This window comes from Pan troglodytes, chromosome 12, assembly GCF_028858775.2.
Source record: "Pan troglodytes isolate AG18354 chromosome 12, NHGRI_mPanTro3-v2.0_pri, whole genome shotgun sequence".
NCBI classification, from domain to species: domain Eukaryota; kingdom Metazoa; phylum Chordata; class Mammalia; order Primates; family Hominidae; genus Pan; species Pan troglodytes.
The window spans coordinates 77,160,829-77,183,964 of NC_072410.2; the positions used below are offsets into that span (position 1 = coordinate 77,160,829).

Genomic DNA, 23,136 nt, shown 5'->3' on the forward strand with positions numbered 1-23,136 from the left:
GCTCAGTTTTATTCTTTAGGTAGTTATCTTCAAATTTTAAAAAATACTTTTAATCAAAATAATTTTAATTATTTTAAATTTAATTGTTATAAATATTTTCAATAAAAAATATTTTTCTTTATAATGCAATATAGAAAAGCTTCTAAGTCTTAAATATGCACAAGGTAAATAAAGTCATGTATCTACAACCAGAAAAAAAGAAATAGGATAGTCTCACAACAGTGTCTGACATATACTAACAATTCAGTTAGTGTTTGCTTTTACTACTATTGATGTTAGATGTTAGTGAAAACCGTTTTTCTTTTAGGTATCCTAGCATATTCTCCAATTAATAGTAGTTTTGTGTAGCAAACAGAATCCTGTGAAATTGGAAGGAGCAATACTTCAGAGAGGTTAGGAAGAATCTGATATAGTGAATATGAATAGTTCAGACTTCATTATAAAAAACAAGCCAGTCTCCTTTTCCGTTACAACTTGCTTAACAAAATCATTCATGTGTTTCACTTTGTAATTTCTTATAAAATGGCTTATTCTTTTCATTTTTTAAAGGTCAGATACTTCATACTGATGTGGTTTACTTGCATTGTGGACAAGGCTTCCGAGAGGCGGCGAAAATAAAGACACTTTTGCTGAATTTCAAGTATGAAAATAAGTAATCTTTTGAATATATCAGTGGCTCAGTCAACCAGAGATACCTTTGAAGCCCCTAATTTGGAGGGAGGGATTAAGGGAGGTGCCTTTGTGAGAGACAAGAAACCATATAAAACAGTTCTGGGGCAAATTGCTGGAGAACTCTGCATGTGGAGACTTGAGAAACGCTGCTCCCTTCCTTTGCCACCGTTACAAATAAAGGAGGTAATATGGGCAGATGTGAGCAGTTCATTCTTCTGTTCCAATTTTCTCCCTCTCTCCCTGCCTTCTTTCCATCTGAGGAATAGATGTGGTTATAGTTAGAAGTTTCAGAAATTGACAATATATTATATAATTTAATCATAATATCTTTATTGTGGCTTAGATGGCTTAGAATGATCCAGAGTTGACTTACTTATCTCTGATTTTGGTTCCTTCTCGATGGGAAGAAAGCTGACTTTTTTGAGATAGTGTGACAGTAAAATACTTCTCTGCTGCCTCCTATACCAAATGCAGGGCAGTGTCTTTTATTCCATATAAGTCTGTGTTTTCCTTATTCAACAGTGGACAGGTTGCTTGTATATATGAGGGAATAAGAGAATCATATAATAGTATTTGTGCATTCTGTACATTTTCTCCAGCTGTTTTGAAAGCATGCCTTGAAATTCAGTTTGTCATTCTGTTTCTGCCTTGAAGCTGCAGCACAGTAGTGATTGGAAATGGAACTGCCTGCAGGGAAACAGAAGCTTACTTTGCTGACCTGATAATGAAGAATTATTTTGCACCACTGGATGTTGTTTACTGGTAAGGCTATTACATATGTCTCTTTTCTTGGAGAAGCATGGGAACTTTAAAGTTCCTTTTGTGATGAATCCTCCCTTCTCTTTTTAAGATGTACATCTTCTTTGTCCTCCAGACCACCTCTTGGTGTTCATGAGAACTTTGCAGGATAATGTAAAGTGTCTGACTCTTGGAGAAATTTGAGACAGGAATGATTACAGCAGGACAGAGTCCAGAAACCTCTTACAGAAGCAGCACGTTAGGGCTCAGTTTCATTGGATTTTCTAGGCTATACATTGTGTGAGGGTTCTATTTAACTATTGAATAATAAGTAGAATGATGTACCAGGCTAGCAGCTAGTAGACTGCGAATAACTTAGCCTTCTTCTCCCAAAGCTTTGAAGCCTATGAATCATTACCCTTCAGAACTGAGAGCCAAGGTAAGTATTATGAATTTAAAAGTATTTCCAGTATTCTTTCCTCATTTATCCCTTGGTCACAAACTTTTATTTCATATAGGCATACCGATAACTTGTGAATAGCTTTGGATTAGAAAGACCCAATTTCTCTAGTCTTGCCCCTGCATTTGTAGTAGTTCTGCTTTCTTTCACCATTGTTTCCCTACTTCCTCTTTGGATCTCAATAGTCATGTCTTCCTTTTCCAAACTATAGTAGAATATTAAGTCCTAAAGGATTTAATTCTAGGAGAGAGAGTAGTTATAATGGCTGATATTTAACAGAAAGTGATCAAGAGCTATCTCCCACTGCTAGTGAGAAAACTAATAACTAAAAGAATGGTTGACTGATGAGCAGGTGACTGACAGGATCAACAAAGTAACAGAAAGTAAAACCTAACACAGGAAGAATTCTAGGATTTGTGTAGGTAGGCCAAAAGGTAAAGGCCAGGCAGTTATTATAGTCAAGAGTGCCAAGAGTGTAGTCAGAGTCAGTCAGAAAAACAAACTCAGGGTAACAAGGGGAGTAAGAGAAGGTGAGGAACAAACCGATAGGTGCCATGGGATCATGATTCAAGAAGGAAACAGATTGAAACATCCACTGCAGAATTTTTCCCTCTTTCTCTTGTTGTAATTTAAGTTGGCCTGGGAAATACGGTGGATCTTCCCTATTCTGGGAACTGCAAACGTGCAGCCAGTCCTTTTGAGAAACTAATACAAGCACCGATGTAGCTGGTTCAGTTTATTTCAGGTACCTTCTCTGATTTTTTTTTAACTTGTTCACATTAATTTCATGTAAATATCTTGCATACATTTGTAGTGGTTATAAGTACAACTTTCAAATCATAAAAAATATTAAGTAGTGAAGATGTCTTCAGTTTTTTCTTCATTTGCTTATAGAATATCCCTTTATTGAACTTTAGGCAGTATGTACTATTAGAAAGGAAAGGATGAACTGTGGGGTCAGACAAATCTGGGTTCATCTTTTTTTTTTGTTTTTTTTTTTTTTGTTTTTTTAAATTGAGACAGAGTCTCGCTCTGTCACCCAGGCTGGAGTGCAGTGGCGCAATCTTGGCTCACTGCAAGCTCTGTGTCCCAGGTTCATGCCACTCTCCTGCCTCAGCCTCCCGAGTAGCTGGAACTGCAGGCACCCGCCACCACACCCAGCTAATTTTTTGTATTTTTAGTAGAGATGGAGTTTCACCGTGTTAGCCAGGATGATCTTGATCTCTTAACCTCGTGATCCGCCTGCCTCAGCCTCCCAAAGTGCTGCGATTACAGGCATGAGCCACCGTGCCCGGCCTCATCTTTTGTTTTAATCGTTTACTAGTTATGTAGGTTTTGAAGAGTTACTTAGCCTTTCTTAGCTTCACTTTCCTTCATTTTTAAAATGGGGAAAAGAATACGTACCTTACAGGTTTTTTAACAGTATTAAAAGTGAGATAACATAAATTAAAACAAAACACTAAGGCTTTAATAAACAATATGTTTTTTTATGAGTGTGTTTGTATTTGTTTATATACGTACTTTTATTATAAATATAAATTATATGTCTTTGAAAGTGCTGTGAAATTAGATGCAGTATTTTCTTATGCAAATTAATAAACTTACATAAAGTTTATTTTCACCTTGATGCAATAGGGATGATAGTAAAATCTATCATTTTGGATAGTAATAATGTCTATCGTACTTGTGTAAAATAAATCTATGTATTGTGGTATGTTCAGTCTTATTAATGGATATGAATTAGATGCCATTTTAGTTGAGCCTCACCATAGGTGCTGTGGTATGAAGTGAAGTATGTGGGCTATAGAGACGACCTAGGTTCAGGCCTGCCAACTAGTGCCTCTGATTAGCCATATAGTTTTAATCCTCTTTTAGCTTTAGCATCTTCATCTGTGGAAATGTTACTTACCTGTTAGCACCATTGACCACTGTGAAGATTTAAAATGGAATGTGTTATGTATCTCCTATTTTTAAGGCTATTTGTAGTAAATATGTTAAGTGTGGGCTAATCTTTGAGTTTAGGGAGACCCCATTAATATAAATTTTTTTTTTCTTTTTTTTTGAGCCGGAGTCTTGCTTTGTTACCCAGGCGGGAGTGCAGTGGCGCGATCTTGGTTCATTGCAAGCTCCACCTCCCAGGTTCACGCCATTCTCCTGCCTCAGCCTCCCGAGTAGCTGGGACTACAGGTGCCCGCCACCATGCCTGGCTAATTTTTTTATAGTTTTTAGTAGAGATGGGTTTTCACCGTATTAGCCAGGATCTTTGGTGCCTTCTTTGCACTTTTATGAATATAGTCTCTATTAGGAATTTTCTTTCAGAAGAGCCCCATTTTGTTGCAATTTAAGACTTGCTTTGGATGGTAGTCTTTCTCCTATAGTCTGTTTTCTCCTTTCTGCTATAATTATTTGGGTTTTAAAATCTACCCGTGTGGTTAATTATGGTAGCTATTTTCTACAGTTGAACCATTTTTGCAGTTCTGATTTAACTCTACTTACACTGTATTAGTCTTTTAATATACTTTTTGCATTTGTTTGCTAATATGTGCTTTTGAAGTTTTTAAATGATGCAGATATCTAATTGGAATTTATAGCAAGTGCTTTAGAAAAATCAGCTGTTTAATTTCATTTTATTATCATTTTGCCAATTCAAAGTGCCTGTTTGAGAAAACCATGTTTTCTCATCTTACACTTTGAAGTTACGTTGAAATTGAAATCTCCAGTCTTTCTCTGGCAGCCATTTTGAATACCTTCTGAACAGATAATCTGATAGGTTAATCTATAATCTTGTCAGCCACTCATCCTGAAAAACCTTTTCCAGCCATATCTACCAGCATATCTTTGCCTTGACATGCTGCCATAGGTTAACAAACGCCATGATATATATCCTAATTCATAAACCCCAGGAAACCTGACCCATTCATCTGTCTTTTCTCTCATTCATTTCTCTCCCTACCCTTAAAATACCTTACGAATCATGATACTTACACATATTATGGGGCAAGTCATCCAAAGCTGCAAATTCTAATTACCAAAGGAGCAAAAAGTTAAACTGGAGTTAAGTTGCAGAATGTAACCATGCTAAGTCTCAGTTATCACATACTGAATTGTGATAGTTGAAGTTGAAATGTTCATGAAAAAATCAAAGTTGAAAATGTTCGTGAAAAATTCTACAGTTTTATGGGTCATTTGTTTAAAGTATATGCTAGAATGGTTTGCAGTTTTCAATATTTTGACATATGGTAGGCACTCATTTTGCTTTTGTAGTTATACATTAGTTTGTGTTTTTTAGATTTATACATAATGAAATCATACAGTGTATAATCTTTTATTGGCTTCTTTCATGGAGCATGATTATTTTGAGATTTCATCCTTGTTGCTGCAGAAACCAGTGGTTCTTTTTATTACTGAACAGTATTCATTGTTTGGCTGTATCACGATTAGTTTATTCAGTCACCTGTTGATGGATATTCGAGTTGTTGCTAGTTTTTTGCTACTACCAATAAAGCAGCATGAGCATTCATTTACAAGTCTGTATGGATATATGCTGTCATTTCTCTTAGGTAAATAGCTAGGTGTGGAAAGTCTGTGTTGTGTAGTATATGGTATACGGTATATGTTTAACTTAAGAAACTGTCAAGCTTTTTCCCAAGATGGTTGTACCATCTTACTTTCCCACCAACAATGTATCAGAATTCTAGTGGTGGCAGTGGCAGCCCATCTGGAGCAGCTGCTGGGAAGACACTGGCTGCAGCAGGGGAGTTGTGGCTTGATTTGCATGCTCCACAGGTGATGGGAGCCCCACCTCCTACCAGGTTAGTGGGGCAGAGGAGCCCCATGCTCCTGGGCGCAGTTGCAGCTGCCCAGCTGCAGCTCTGGACCTGGGCATCCCTGCACTCTCAGGGGCCTGTGATGCCCCTTCCCCTGCAGGCTCGGAAGTACCTGCTCCACCTCCCTGGCCTCTCCCTGCTCCCAGCACCCGCTCCAGAACAGAGCAAAGTTGTGGCCGAGCCTAGGCACTGTTGCGACCTGGACAGGTGTGCCTGCACTCGGGGCAGTGCTGACACCAGCCCCTGCTGCCTCAGCCTGTTCAGGATTTTGGGCACCAACCAACACAGGAGTGAGGCTGGGGTGGGGTGATGGCTAAGGGCAGCTTGACACAGGCCTACAGGTGTCCCCTGGCACAAACAGCCCATGTACCATGGATGCATGCTGATGGTGGGAGGCAGACATTCCTGGGCAGCAAGGGGCAGGTCTCAGTGAAACCCCCACCTCCAAGCCAGGGCCTACGTGAAGTCTGGAGGCCAGGTTGCCAGTTCTGGGTGGAGTCTGTGGCTGGGAGTGTGAACTTATGGTACTTTTTCCAGACCTGCCCTTGGCTGCCCATGGACCAATCAGCATGCATTTCCTCCCTTCTGAGCCCATAAAAACCCTGGACTCAGCCAGACTGACACAAATGTTGGGACTACCAGCTATGGGAAGGAGCCACCCACTTTGGGTCTGCTCTCTGCTGAGAGCTGGACACTTGTCAGGAGACCTGTCTGCAGAATGGGGCTACCCACTGCCCATCTCCTCTCCACTGAGAGCTGGACACTCATTGGGATAACCTGCCTGCAGAAAGGGGCTACCCACTGTGGGTCTCCTCTCTGCTGAGAGCTAGACACTCATTGGGACAACCTGCCTGTGGAAAGGAGCTGCCCACTTTGGGTCTTCTGAGAGCTGTTCTGTCACTCACTGAAGTTCCTCTCTGCCTTGCTCACCCTCCAGTTGTCCACATACCTCATTCTTCTTGGACATGGGACAAGAACTCTGGTTCCACCAAATGGTGGATCTGAAACAGCTGTAACACAAACAGGGCTGAAACATGCCCTCCTGCCTGCCATGCTGCAGACCTTGAGAAGGAGAAAAGAGCTGCAGCCCTTTGGGGAGCCCAGATCTAGGTGCTCCCTAAGCCAGGGCTTATGGCACCCTCTTTGGGACTCTGTGGTTCCTGGCATCTCCCACCTTCCAGGAACCACTGTGTTCCCCTCGTCCAGATGTGGGTGTCTGCAGTGGTAGTTGCATGTGATATATCTGGTCCAGCCACAGCCTTGCATGGCACCACCTGCCCTGCCACAGCTGGCACGCCTAGCTCTGCCCAGTGGCCGGACCCTGTGCTCACTCACACACCGCTCACCGCACTACGCCTGGCTCGCCCTTGGCAGGGTGAGATCTGGGCCAGTAGCACCAGCCAAGCACAGCCTGCCAGCTTGAGTGAGTGGAACGAGCCCAGGGGGCCTGAGCAAAACTCGGACAAAGGCACCACTGGCCACAGAGGTGTCTGGCTGGAAAAGTGACACCCTAAGGATTCCGTAACACTAGTTTCTCTGTATCCTCAATGGAATTATGAAGTTATGGTCAGTGCTTGGTATGGTCAGCCTTTTAAATTTAGCTGCCCTAGTGGATATGTAGTGATATCTCATTGTGGTTTTAATCTGCATTTTCCTAGTGATTAATGATCATGAGCATCTTCATTTGCTTATTTGCCATCCATGTATCTTCTTTAGTGAGGTATCTGTTCAAATCTTTGCATTTAAAAAAATGGATTGTTGTAATTATTGAATAAGAGTATTTTTATTTATTCTGAATCAAGCCCTTTGTCAGGTATATGTTTCATAAACATTTTTTCCCAGTCTGTGACTTTTCACTTTTTTTTAAACAGGATCTTTTGAATGGCAAAAATTTTAGTTTTGAGAAAGTCCAATTTATCAATTTTTTGGTATAGTTTTTGCTTTTTGTTTTCTATTTCGGAAATTTTGGCAAAATCAAGGTTACTGTGATTTTCTTCTGTTTTGTACTAGAAGTTTTATAATTTTAACTCATTAAGTCTGTAATTTAATTTTTGGAGAATTGACATCCACTCATTTAATTTTTTTTTTTTTTTTAAGACAGACTCTCTCTCTGTTGCCCAGGCTGGAGTGCAGCAGCACAATCTCAGCTCACTGCAGCCTCTGCCTCCTGGGTTCAAGTGATTCTCCTGCCTCAGCCTCCTGAGTAGCTGGGATTACAGGCGCCTGCCACCATGCCCAGCTAATTTTTGTATTTTTAGTAGAGACAGGGTTTCACTGTGTTGGTCAGGCTGGTCTTGAACTCCTGACCTCATGATCCGCCTGCCATGGCCTCCCAAAGTGCTGGGGTTACAGGCGTGAGCCACCATGCCTGGCCCATTCAATTTTTAATTTCAGTTTTATTTTTCATCGAGAAGTTCTGTGTTTTTCAAATCTGCTTGATGATTCTATCACTTTTTTCCTGGCTATATTTTCAAGCCTGTCTTTTTTTAAACCATGTTAAATCTTGCATTTTACAATCTGTGTAATAATTCTAGAATCCTTGTAATTTTATTTCTGCTATATGCTGTAATTGCTGGTTCTGCTTTGTGATGCTTTCTTTCCTTTTTTGTTCAGTTTTTAAGGTAAGCTTTTTATTTTGGTGGAACTTTGTGGGAATTCATTTAGGCCTGGACTGATGGTAAGTTGCTTCAAAGAGGATTTGCATTTGCTTCTGCTACACTCCCTTAGATACTACCAGTTTGGGATCACTTAAATTAAATTCTCGGCTTGAGTTTTTTTCTGACCACCCAGGTAGTGTGAATTTAGGCTGCAGACCAGACAGATGGCTTATAGTTCCATATTCTCATCAGTAGTTCCCCCCTACATCAGCCCGTGACTGAGTTTGAGATAGTCCATTTTCATTGTGATCTCCTGGGGGTAGAGTATAGTGAGTTATAGTTCTGTTTTATTCTTACACTGAGGGTTTAACCTAACTCTGGAGTCCTAGCTTTACATATGTGAAAGTAGGTGGGGGATCTTTTGTTAACATCTATATCTTAGGTGGATCCTGGGTTTTCTATTTTATTCTTCTGGTTCTGTGAAGCTCTGTGAGGCCATGAAACTTGAAAATAAAATGCACTTGGTTCAGCAGATGCCCTCAGCTGAAAGTCAGCTTCAGAAATCAAGGTTCCCACATATACTTCATTTTTTTTTTTTAGCAAAAAAATTTCTTTCTTGCCAACTCATAGATCTCTTTAAGAAGATAGGTGTATTAGTTGTTTTCAGTAAAAGATGAATCCAGGTAGCTAATTTCTCATATTGGTTTTGTATTTTAAATTTTCTTTAAATGTAAAATTTGCTATTTTCCGACACCAAAGTAAGACCATAAAAAAAAAAATAGATAATGATCTTTTCAATCATCTAAATTTACACTTTTGAGTTAAGAATTACTTGTTTCTTTTAGCTCTTTCCTCAGGATATCTATGCCTGTGGAAACATGTACATGATATAGCCTTCATTCTCTGGCAATTTAATATTCTTTTTTTTTAAAGGATGCTTAAGAGGGAGATCTTGAGAAGTCCAGAAAAATACCCAGAGGAAAATAAAAATTATTGGTACTGTCATTACTGAGAGAATCATATTAATGTTTTTATATATTTTCTTGTAGTTATTTTACTTATGCATTCATTTATTCAACAAATATTTATCACCTATAAATGTCAGATTGAATGAGATAGACTCAGTAAGGTACAAGAAGAGAACAACTTTTTCTTTACTACCTCCTCTCTTTATTCAACTCATGTTTGGATGAACTCATGTTCATTCCTGGCTGAAATAATGGACAGGTCTCATAGCCTTTTCAGTCCCTCTTAGTTATTAGCATAGTCTCATTTCAGCAGTTGAAATATCTTCTGTAGTGCAATAATCAGAGATCCAAACTTGAGATAAGTTCAATTAAATGTCAGGCCTCTTTCACTCCGGAAGATGCTACTTCACTATCGGGATTTGCAGGTTAGTTTATCGGGATATGTAGTTAGTGTCCTCTCTCTTTTCCTCTTTGTTATTCTTATTTTCCCTAACTCACTAGCTGAATTTTCTGATCCCTCTAAGTTTAGTCCTCAGAGTGGAGTAGCATGGGAAAAAAGAGCATGGTCTTAGGAAGTAGGACCAGTTGCATTCTGGGGTAAGGCCTTCTGGGTGGCCCAAATACAATTGCTGATGCTTCCTTTCATGGGGTGTTATGAAGAATTTTTCTATTTTTGTTTTCTGAGATTTCCCTTGCAAGGAAGCTGTGATGTAGTTGATATCTTCTTTGGTTGACTGGTTATGGCTTTCCTTCTCTCGCCCTGGGCTTCAGACCAGCCATTCTCATCTGCGTTACTTCGCTGCTCAGTCCTCTTGGACAGAATCTGTTGAAAGCCTACCATACACTTCTTCCTGCAGGCCCATTTGGCTCATACCTCCTTGCCTGCTCTCCAATGGGTATCAACAGCTTATCCTTAGCACAGCTGTCTCCCTTTTAAATTTTCTCTCTCTCTCATACCTTAGGCTTGCACCTATTCTCTTTCTTACTCATCCTTGCCTTCCTCTTGTACTTTTCTGTGCCCTCAGAGGTAGCTCTTCCTTTTCATTTTTCTAAGGCATGTTTAGCACTCCATACTCTGGGAGCATATGTGAAGCTCATGAAGTGTTCCCAGTAAAGCGCCTTCCACTTGGCATGTGATGGATAAGATATTCTTCTATGTGAAATGTTGAGAGAGCAGGAAAAATGGCATAGCATCCCAATCATCTTCCCAAAGAAATTTTTTCTCTCAAGTCTAACTCTTGTCCCTCCCCCCAAAACACACCCATTTTATAGGACACAGATGAATGATTGCTATTGTTGGCAAAACAGGCCTTTGATGCTTTAGCTAGAACAAAAACATCCCATTACTCCTGTTTCGATCATCCAGTCAGCAGAGTATCCCTCAGAACCAAGACTATGTGACAGGCACAGTATTGTGTGCTGGGAAAGAAAGCAGTACAGGCAAAGTCCCTACCCCTCTTGAAGTTTGCATTCCAATGGAGAAGACAGACAAAAAGATAGGAGTGTGTGTATTTTTATATATGTCAGTTGGTGAAAAATTCTGTATCAAGAATTAAAAACAAGGTAAGGCGATAGTGACAAGAAGTACAATTTTTAGATAAGTTTAGGTATAACCGATATTCTTGGTATATGAGACACATTTTAAGAAGACTCCAGTGCTGAAGTAAAGTGTGATGAATTTGTGTCCTCCTTTATCCATACTATCCAGATTCATGTTCTCTTTATCCTCATTTTTCTGTGTCGTATGAGCCTATGTTTTTCAGATTGTAACTTGTAACCCATTGGTGAAATGTGAAGTCCATTTAGTGCGTCTCAACCAGCATTTTTAAAAAGTTAAATAGAAAAGAATAGGAAATAGAGGGCATTTCATGTAGTAAGCTAAGTATTGCCTCATGAATATTTGTTTTGGTTACATGTATGTATGTGTACTGGGTTGTGATGTATTTCTTAGGGTTGATCATAAAAGTTTGAGGAACATTGCTCTATGAAATTATAGTTTTCAGCCTTTAAAAATGCAAAGTTAAGAGAGAAGATTGGCCCACAAGAGTCTTTACTGAGAAGTTAGAAAGCTTTTAGAAATAAAATTCAGACTACCTTATACAATTGCAAAAGATCCTCTGAAGGGAAGTAAATAGAGGAATGGTTCTCAGAACACATTGGGATATGTAAGCTGGACAAATGTACTCTTCCAGTAAAATAATGAGCCATGATCCTTACCATATTCCTTGGAAAAAAGTTAAATTAATGGATAGAATTTTCCCAATCTCAATTAAAATTCCTCATGTCAAAGAAAACTTTACAAATACTTTAGTTATTAACACATGGTAAAACTTTATTATAATCTTATTTCAAGGCAAAAGGTTTTTAATAGGCCAATTCAGAGATGCACTCTTTGTAACAAAATTTTATGGAAAAGAGAACTTAATTCCAGTAGAGAAAAACACAAATAAAAATGTTTGGGTGATTGGTTTGCTAGAACAAGTCTTCTACCTATTAGAGTATGTCACAAAATTGCTTAAGTATTCTATCAAGTATGTTTTTTTTCCCCTAGAAGAAAAAAAAGAAAGGAACCTTTCTTGTATGAATTATGTCATTCATACAAGAAAGTTTCTTTGCCAAACCAAGTTTGGAACAATTTATTTTACATTTATATATTTTTCTTAATTTGTTGGTGTCTACTAGTAACTAGTATCTGATTTAGCTCTTATATGTTTAATTATATTATATAATATGCAAATATTCTGTTGTGTTCTCAGTAGAGCACATTGACTTCCAGGGGCTTTGCCACCAGAAGAAGATGAGGAACTAAAAGTAAATTAATTTGTATGTATTGACTGCATACTCCCTGCCAGGTGTGGATTTTATAAGGACATATACAAAGCTGAAAGAAGTGTAAGTAACCAAGAATGTGTGTAAGAGGGAAGTTACTGATCTGTTAAAAATAGTTCTGGAAGACCAAAATTTAAGAACTGAATCCCTCCTTTTCCTGCTTCCCCCCATGTATAGCATAAAAGTCTTTTAATGATTATCTTTGGGTAAAGAGAGTTACAAAAGAAATCTCATTGCTTCTAGATAATATCATAATCCTAATCAGTGGATAAAAGAGTAGACTTGTTCAACTTCTCTTTTGATTTGTGAGATAGGATGATTTGGGGGGCTGAAAAGATGAATAAGTATCAATAAAAGAAAACTAAAACATAATTAAAATAAGATATTAAGAGATCTTCTGTTTCTTATTTTATCTTCTGGCCCAGATGAAACATTTTCTGGAGTTCTGGGTGGACTTGTACATAAAATTTTGATACCACTGTTGGTAATTGTTGAGAAATTGTGGAAGCTTGGAGATGAACTGATGTTATTTTGATGTTCCAGAGGGAAAATAAAATAGCTTGTATAGATGACTGAGTGTAATCTTGGACAGGTAAGATTATTATTAAATTATAAAGGAATGGTTGATGAGCACTTAGGTAGGAAGGGACAGTAGAAAAATAACCACTGGACATCACCATGCGTTTCGTACAAATAAAACATTTTGGTCTTAACCTATTTCATTTTCTGTTAGGAAAATTAGACTGGTAGAAACATCTGGACCTCAGCACAGCTATTGATAGTCTCTTAATACTCTTATGGACAAACTGGAGATTTGGTTATGTGGCTCCCAAAAAGATGTTGATTAGCTAATGTGTTGATGTCTGGTTTGAGGTCTCTAGTGTGCCACAAACATCCTATTAGTTAACATTTTAGTCAATAATTCAGTCAAGATTTGGAGACATGCTTTTCAAATTTGTGGACACTGAGGTGTGTTAGAATCAGAACCAATAAAGTTTTTGAAAGACGAGTTCTTGGACCTAATCTAACAATATGAATTTTAATAAGGATACATTAATTTTGTGATGGTAGGGGGAATTTTTGGTAGAGATTTTTGGATGATTTCTCGGGTTTCTTTTTACTCTGTGGGTGACTTTATCAGAATAATGTGCAGCAGATCTCCCCTGTCCTGAACCACCTGGACCTTTTTCTTTTGCTTTGGTTTAAAGAAACTTACTTTCCAAAAAATCAGTAGACTTAGCTATATAACTTAAAATCTATTTAGCTATGTAAGTTCATAATGTTATGAAGTTAATACTGTTTTATATGGAGGAAAAGATGTGGTTGGTGTTATTAATTTCTCACTAGTGCAGTATTTTCCGTTTCACAAGTGGAATTTGTAATCAGGATTTTTGTATTTAAATATCCTGTCTCCTCTATATGCAGTTTTCTAGGAATGATAAAAACCATAAATCATCCTTGGAACTTGGGATAGCCTAAATTGTTTTCTGGATATTAAAACTAATATTCAGATTATCATGCCTAATGACGAGTTAAGGTGCTGTGTTATTTACATTTCTCATTTCTTTCTACAATGATGGCTTGAGATGATGTACTGTGACATTCTAGAATTTTGTTGCCTTTTCTTTATTGATATTCATCTCCATTTCTGTGACTATTATGAACACTGGGCTCTTGTTTATAGTGTTTCCTTTCTAGGATGTTTGTGATATAAGGTAAATTAAAAAATAAAACTATGTTTTACAGTCAATACAATTTATGTTCATTTTGTTGAAAGGCAGAATGTTTTTAAAAATACATATTTAAATAGACCATTTCAGTGAAGTATGTTGGGAAAGGTGACATAAGGAATGAATAATTTGGATGTGTGTGTATGTATATGTGTGTGTGGTTTTAAAATACTATTTGGATTTGAATTCAGTTTGACTGTTTTTGATCAAAATAAAATGTTTTACCAGTTTTGTAACCCATGTGTTTTTGTGTTCGTAAGTCCAATTTAAATATCTGCAGGAGTTACCCCACCCCCTCACTGTAGCCCCTCTTGCAGATCTTTGTTTATTGACTTAGATTAGAATTGGCCTAAAGCCCAGTGATGGTCATTTCTTGTTTTAAGATTTTTGGTTACAAATCTGCTTTTGTTGCCAGATCCAATAAAGATTCTTGATTGTTTTTGTTAGTTTTAAGTTCTTGCCAAAGATACAATGTATTATAACCAAAACAGATGTCCTGTTTCGACAAGTATATTTAGGCTCTAACAGAACCTAAAATGTAAATTAAACATGTTCAGCATTAATGTAGCAATTGATGAACTTTGGGATTGTATCAGTGTTTTTGATAACCTTTAGAAGTGGAGGAAACAATGCCTTACTTTTTCTCTGTCTAATCTGTTTGCGTATGTGCAGTTTTACACTCCTAGATACTCCTCCAAACTGACATTTTACTGCCATTTTGAAAATAGAGTGGAATTCACCAATTTCCTGTATACAATTTTGTTCTTAAAGAGCATACATCAGATGAACAGTATTTTCTGTTAGAGAGTTCAGTTGAGTAGAAAAGGATAGTTTCTGAGACTTTAATGCTTGTAAATAGGTAGATGAAATAATTATACATAGACCCTCTTATTAATGGTGTTCTTGGTGAAGTTAGGAACCATATTAGGGTTGTAGTGTCCATCCTTTAGGACTTTTAGTAACCATCTCTGTAGATAGGGTCCAGTGCAGTCTTAATTTCTGCTGAATTCTGTGTTTTGGTGAACAACAGGTAATGTAGTGAATTCAAGATGAATGTATTTCTATTAAGCAGTGTTAGCTCTTTTTTTCTATCATAGTTTCTAGGGTAAATTAGATGTGTGAGGGATACATCAATTGCTACCACTGGAACCATTTTTACTTTAAGATTGTTGACTCTTTGGCCTATTCTTATCCATATTTTCCTCTTTTCTTTGGGATTAAACAGCTTACTGTTTTGCCTCACCTTTGGCCAACACGTTTTAAAAAATGTATTCAGTTTCTTATTGAGGGAATATCTAGGTTTTTTCTTAAACTGGGTTGTGAAGAATTATTTTGGTTCTCTCTCTGATTTTAGTTGCATTAGTTGAATTCAAAATTACTGAAATCCTTGGTTGAGATCCTTTTCTTTTGGTTGTATAGAACTTGGAGATTCGGGGGCCAGAAATTGATAGTTGAAAACAGTAGTTCTTGAATTCACCTTATTTGTGTTTTATATATTTTTTGGCTGCGGTGGGGGGTCGGTAAACCTTTTGATTCTAGTGTATTTTATGTGGCTAAATCTTTGTATTATGCTCTCCTGACTTAATGAAATACCTCTTTTAAGTTCCCCACATCCGTACATTTCTAAGGTTACGCCCAGTTTAATTCCCATTACTTTTCCGCTTCATAGCACTTGCATTTTGAAGGAACCCTAACATTTGGGTTCACATTATAATAATTAGGTTTCAAGGGCATGGGGGATTAAAGATATCTCAGGTCTAGTTGCAGAATAAAGTTCAGAAGCACTTTTAAAACTTGCCTGATTGGTGGGTAGAGGTGCTTTTATGTATTCTCTACTCATGCAGCATTAATCCCTATTTCATCAGGTACCTACAGTGCCGTAATTCTAGACGTGACCTTGGGTCTTGATTTACTTCAGCTCCGTTTTCTTTATTAATGTGCCATGAAAGAGGTACATGAAAGATAGCCAACATCAAAGCACCTTTTAAAGTAAATTGGTTGATAGGAATTCCCTGGTATTTAACACTGTCTGTCAAATGTTTCAGCTGGTTTGCATCCTTTTACAAGCTATTGCTTGCTGCACTAAAAGAAATTTAAGGCAGTTGTTTTAAGTCTTGGGGTTGTGTTGGGGAGGGTGGTTGTGATGGTGCTGATGGTGCTGATGGTGGTGATGGCAGCGGCATGGCAAAAGTTAGCCAGAGAAGAGAGTAAATGAGAAGTTAAGGACATGTTCTTTTTCAGCTGTGCCCCTCCCAAGATTGTTTTTGTGTTTTTCTTTGGGTTGGAGAGTCTTTAATACAGTACTTATGATTAAGAGGAGGAGGCACTCATCTTGGTTATCAGAAGATTGAAGAGGGTGGCCAAAGAAAAGTCATCAAACTATTGTGAAAGAAAGAATAAAAGGCAGTGTCAGTATCTTATTCAGAGATTGTTCAACCAGTTTAACTTCCAGCCTGTTTATTCTTTATTGAGTCATATGAGAAGAAGCTGTAAAGTGGGAAACTGAGTCTGAAGAAAGAACAAAGGAAAAAGGACTTAGAGAAGGCTTGCCATATGTATTATGGAATATTTATTTTCCTGTAAACATGTTTTAGAGGCTGTTGTCTGTTCTAGGCTTAATATATGGGGGAGAACTTCTTACAGCTAAGTTTTGAAACCCTGGTTACTTCTTTGTTTCATAAATATTAGTTGGCTGTTTCTCCCAACTTAAGAAAAAAATATTTAAAAGCATTTTATTTTTTGGATTATCACCATGATTGTCTTTGGATCTATTCCTATCGTCTTTACTATAGAACTTTCTTAATCTGAATAGTGGAAAATAGAAATTATGGAATGTTATAGAAAATATTTACTTGCCTTCAAATATATACTTTATTTTCAGTTTACTGATGTAACCTTGACCTGTAGAGAGCTTTAAAAATCTATTGTAATAAAAACTTTTTTGTAAATAGTATTTTTAATGTGCGTTTTTACGTATTGAAATGCTTTAAAGTCATATATTCTCTTGACATTCTGTAATATTGTTTTCACTTACCTGCTTATCTTTTTATTTATATACGGTGAGTATGAAAATAAATTTCAATCCAGACCTGGACTTGGCAGTTAGTTGAATTAAAGACTTTGGCCTGTAAAGGATAAGAAACCAACACAACAACTGACACAGAGGCGTTTGGTAGTGACCTTTTCTTTTCAAGGAAAGCAGATATTTGAGACAGACTGTAACCATCAGTATAGAATGAGCTACTGAGGTTTCTTGGGTTTTATGAAGAGAGATAGCCTAGTATGTGTGTGTAGGGAGTAGTATACGCAAATTATTTGACAATTGATTCTGTGATGAAGAAAGTGGGTGGAGAGGTACATCTTGCCCATTTGTCTTTGTTTTGTTTTTGTTTTTGAGACAGGGTCTCACTGTGTTGCCCAGGCTGATCTCGAACTCTTAGGCTCAGCCTTTTGTGAGTATCTGGGATTATAGATGTGCTCCACCATGTCCAGCTTGCCCCTTTGTTGACATAGGCAAAGTAGAACATCTTACTGTCATTGCCATATACCATATATGGTTCAGCCCCTGTATTTGGAAGAGTGACCTCTGGACTTTAGAGACTGATACTAGGAACTGGGTAGTAGAAAAAAGGTTGGAAGCGCTATACCTTTCTATTCATGCCACATTTCCCTTCAACCTCTGTCCTGCTCCCCTTCACAGTTAATAGCATCTTCTTTCATATATAGGATGTGTGTCTTTAATAATATGATATGACCCATCATAGTCATAGACAGGAGACAGTGAAGCATGATATTGCTTAGAAAGTTAAGATCTTATTTTGTAAGCACTTTAACTTTCCTGAGGTGGACAGTTGTGGAGTCTTTTGATTGACTTTTGATTCATGCTGCTGCTGTTGCTTTTTTCTTTTTTAAATATTCTGAGGTTTTGTGTATCCTACGTAATTTAGGATCAGCATTGTTATAGCACATGAATTGGCCCTAGTGTTGTGTTGTCATTCAAATATATTAATTACAGGCTAGTCTAAAGCTTGATTAGTAAGAGTCCCCCTAGTCAAGGATCGTAAGATATTACTTAGTGATAAGCAGCTTGAGCTTGCAAATGAGTCATCAGGTTAGCAGTTAATGGGTATATTTTTGACTGATTCTTGTGTTTACTCAATTAGTCCATTTACCTGAAATTCCCACTACCTTTTGAAGCATTTTTCTTTTTCCTTTCAACATAATGGTTTTCCTCAATCTAGGACTACATAAGAAGTTTGGTAGGCCACCCTTCTAATTCCTGGTTTGAATTTAGATAGTTCCATTGTTTAAACCATGCTGCTGCCATCATTGCCATTGTCATATTCTACTTCCTATTTTAAGTTATGTCCAGCAATATATTAGGAATATTTCTGGCTCAGAATTCAGATTTTGGTATCACCAAAAATTTGAGGGATATAGATGCAAAGAAGCCTTTGTACTGTCTTTCATAAGGAGAAATGCTTTGAGGAAGTCTATTCTTGTATGCTGTAGTTTCTAGCATTTAATGATTTCCTTGTCTTCAAGGTTCTAGGCTTAATTTGAGTTAAAATTCACTGATTATACAAGAGGAACCCAGATACCTATTTTCTTTCTTATCTTCTCTCCTATTTGGGGAATCCCTAACTCAACCCATTTGGGAGACTCTGTATCTGGTTCTAAATAGGAAATACTGCTTTTAGATGGTTTAGACTTCGGTGAGAAAAGTAATAATTAAAATTTCTACCATGAAATCAGTTTTTTTTTCTATTTTAATAAAATTTTTATTGGGTGCAGAAAGACTGGAAGGGTGTTAGGGACCCCTGTTCAAATTTTCGGATTTTGGACTTGACATTTTTCTCATTCAAGGTTTTTGGTAGGGAAGTATAAGAAGTGGATAAAGAAAGCAGACCTAAGAATATGTCAGTAACATATTGGGCCTTTGAAATATCTTAGTTCTTTCAGGTTTGATTTGTTTCTACTCTTCATTTTTTTACTGCTTTTTCCCCATCTTCCTTCTGACTACATTTTCTTAGTGAGAAGTGACAGGTTTCTGCTTACTGGGAAAATGTAAAATGTATCTGTCTTATTGAATTTAATATCTTGGGGGATATTTGTCTCCAAAATCTAGTGCATGCACAGAATCCTTTTTTGTCATTATATAGAAGGGAAATACTTCTTTTAAAATCCTCTCTACAGTTAAGCCTGAGATCTTACTATAGTACTGTTAATTATTGACATTTTCACTAACATATTCAGGAATGTTTTGGTTATATTGGATGATTCTTTCACTTTGACTATCAAAATTTATTTACTCATTCACTCAACACATTTTTTGAGCACTTCTATCTGTACAGTGCTTGGCATGGTAGAGTCAAAGATTTGTAAAAGCATATCCACTGACCATTTTATGTTTAACCCAGCAGCCTCTTCTAAGCTGTAGCTTATCTAGATTCCTTTTCAGTTTCGTACACTGCTGTTTTTCTCTCCTGCTTTTGGTAATTGTACTTCTAAGCCTGTTAATCATTTTTTCTAGGCATTCTTGTACCTCTTCCCCACTCTTAAACTTAGACAACACTCCAGATATTTTCCTCACCCGCTTTGTCTTCTCTGTATATCTTCTTTTCCTTGATAATCTCTTCATCCACTTCTGGAGCTTCATCTTTTGCATCTTGTGGGTTCTAAGTCTACATTGTTTCAAGTTCTCACCAGAGACATGGACTCAGATTCAGTGGCTTATGCTAGTCTCTAGAGTACCCCTCTGGTACCTCAGTTTCAACCAAATTCAGCTTTTTGCTTTGGCTCCCAAACCTATTTTTTATGTGTTTTTTAAATTATTTTATAAGTCCCTCCTTTACTGATGTTAATTCTCTTGGGCACAATGTTTGTACTCTTTGATTTCTTATTCTGTCATATACCCCATTCAAACTACCATGAAGTCCTGTTGATTCCGTCTCTGAAATGTGTCTCCTATTTCTTCCTTCCAGTTCTTCTTGTTTACCATTCTTCTTTTGAGATGTTAAGGCTTTCATGAGCTGGCCTCAGCCTACTTTTCATGTATAGTCTCTTGATACTCACTTCTTAAACCAACACATGGTGTTCATCATTCAAGCATTTATAATCTGGGTCTCCATATTTATTTTTACATTATGCCATTGTGATGCCATTTATTAAGGAATCATACAGTTTAAAGAATTATGTAATCAACAGTTTATTCATTATAAGAATTAGCCCAGAGTTACAGTTACATCCTACATTTTATTAAATATATAAGCTAAAATAAATCCATTTTCAACATTGTTTTATTATTCAAAATTGCCTCAGCTAAATCTCTCCTGATCTGCTCCTATTATTTACAATGAAATTTTGGCTCCTGTTTTCAGTGGCTTCCATTTAAGTGCCCTTTCCTTTCATACCATGTATTCTCAGATACCAATGATTCCTATATACAAGGTAAGTTGGAATTTAGTTCTTTAAATGTTTTAGGTGGAAGTTTTCTACCCTTTTGTAGTTAAGAGCATAGGCTATGGAACCAGGTTCAAATTATAGCTTCATCCTTTACTACCATGGTGACTGTGCTTAAGTTACTTAATCTCCCTGTGTCTCTTCATCTCTGAAGTGGGGATAATAATAGTATCTACTTCGTAGGGTTTTCTTGAAGATTAAATTGAATAGTACATTGAAAAATACTTAGAATGGTGCTTGGCACATAGTATACAATCAGTAAATATTAGCAGTTATTTTTATTATAACTTCAAAATGTGTAATAATAATTATTATTTTTGCTCATCCTGTTTTCTTCCCTTGGTATACCCTTTCCTCATCCTCTGCCTATCAAAATCTTACCTATCCTTCAGGGCCTGACTCAGATACATTCTCCATGAAATTCTCTAATTTATCTCAGGTTAGAATTAATCTCACCCTCATCTGTGCTCTCCTAAAATTTTCTGTGTACTTCCATAACATTTAATATATAGCCGCCTTTGTACTGTACCGATTTATGTAACTTTTTTCGGAAATTCATTTATGACTGGGGTAGGAAGAATCATCATTGTTCATCCCTTTGGAAGATAGTTCACTGACTTGCCCATGTTAGCACTCAGAAATTTGAATTGATTTAAAACTTGTTGGCCCCCCTCCCCCGCACATAATGTATGTGGAGAGTATGTATATATATTCATATTTATATGTAAGACCTTCTGTGTGAATAAGGCACTCCCATAAGGACTATGGAAGATATAAAAAATAAAAGGTATGCTTTTCAGATTAAAGCTACATTTTAAAAAACATTTCTAAAAACTATAGAAACAACTTAAAATGACTAAATGATCTGTGTTCCCAGATCGCACTCAGCTTAAGACATGTAACGTTATCAGTACTTTTGAAGTCCCTGGCTGTCCCTTCTTTTTCACATCTCTTGTCTTCCCCTCCATAGCTATTCATGCTCTTGAGTTTTGTGTTAATAATTCCATTGCTATTTTGCATGTTTCCTTTACATGAATCCTACTCTTCTATAACTTGATTTTTCTTCCTTAAGATTATTTTATATTCATTCATTTTGATATATTTAACTGTGATTCATTTTCAGTGGTGCATTACATAATTATACAATATTTTTCTATTTTTGAGTTGATTGACATTTGGGTTTCTGATTTTTTTTATTGTTTTTGGAAGTCTTTATTCATTTATTTTGTTTAACAGTTTTACTGAGATATTCACACACCATATAATTTACCTATTTGAAGTATATAATTCAGCGATTTTTAATATATTCACAGATGTGCAGCTATCACTACTAATTTTAAAACTTTTTCATCTCAAAAACCTGTACACTTTAGCTCTCACTCCCTTCTCTCCCATCACCGCATTCTCACCTTCCCTACTCCAGCCCTAAGCAACCACTAATCTACTTTGTCTCTATAGATAGATTTCCGTGTCCTGAATATTTCTTATGAATGGAGTCATATTATGTGGTGTTTTGTAATTCACTTCTTTCCGTTAGCATGTTTTCGAGGTTCATTCATGTCATAGCATGTATCAGAACTTCATTCCTTTTTATGGCCGAATAATATTCCATTATATGGATATACAACATTTTGTTTATCCATTTATTAGTTGATTGACATTGAGTTATTTCCACTCTTTGGCTGTTATGAATAATGCTGCTGTAAACATTCATGTACAAGTTTTGGTGTGGACATACGGGCTCATTTCTCTTAGGTATACACCTAAAAGTAGAAGTATTGTGGTAACTCTGTGATTGTTTGGGGAACTGCAGACTGTTTTCCAAAGTGGTGGCACTCTTCTGCATTCCCACCAGCGGTGTATGAGGGTTCTGATTTATCTACAACCTGCCACGGTTACCTGACTTTTTGGGTTTAACCATCTTAATGGGTATGAAGTAGTATATCATTGTGGTTTTTGATTTGGATTTTCCTGATGACTAATGATATTGAGCACTTCTTCATATGCTTATTGGCAATTTGTATGTATTTCTTGGATCAATGTCTATTCATATTCTTTGCTCATTTATTTTTAGAACCTAATAAAACACATGATAGTTTGTTTAATTGGTGGTTTTAATTCTTTAAAAAATGTTAATATTTTCTTCAAATTGATAGTAAAAATCGTAGGTATCATGTACAACATGATGTTTTGAAGTACATATACATTGTGTAATGACTAAATGGAGATAATTAACATCTATCTGCATTACCCCACATATTTTTGTAGTAAGAACACTTTATATCCACTCTCAGCATTTTTTAAGAATACAATATATTGTTATTAACTATAGTCACCATGTTGTACAGTAGATCGCTTAAACTTATTCTTCCTATAACTGAAACTGTTACTATTTTTTATTTAGATAATTTGTCTTTTCATTACTGAGTTGTAAGAGTTCTTTATAGTTCTGGATACAAGTCCCTTATCCAAGTGTATGATTTGCAAATATTTTATCCCATTCTGTAGGTTGTCGTTTTACATTTTTGTTGATTACATTTGAAGCACAAAAGTTTTAAATTTTGAAGTCCAACTTTTCTATTTTTTCCTTTGTTGTTCAGATTTTTGGTGCCATATATAAGAACACTTTGCCAAATCCAACGTCATAAAGATGAGCTCCTATGTTTTCTTCTAAGAGTTTAATAGTTTTAGTGCCTACATCCATTTAGTTATTGACAGATTTTGAGTTAATTTTTGTACATGGTGTAAAGTAAGGGTTCAAATTCATTTTTTTTGCCTGTGGCTATCCAGTAGTCCTACCGACATTTGTTGAAAAGACTGTTCTTTACCCGTTGAATGATCTTAGAACCCTGT

General features: G+C 36.7%; 1 protein-coding gene across 4 annotated transcripts in view; it reads left to right on the top strand.

The window, feature by feature from the left end:
* The window catches only part of SRBD1 (S1 RNA binding domain 1), a 222,113-nt gene that overhangs the window by 63,212 nt on the left and 135,765 nt on the right, over nt 1-23,136 (top strand). For all 4 annotated transcript variants that reach the window (XM_009442416.4, XM_024354336.3, XM_063789122.1 and 1 more), the window contains exons 13-14: nt 550-640; nt 1,327-1,434. In XM_009442416.4, the coding sequence (XP_009440691.3) occupies nt 550-640; nt 1,327-1,434 (199 nt within the window). The remainder of the gene's footprint in view (nt 1-549; nt 641-1,326; nt 1,435-23,136) is intronic.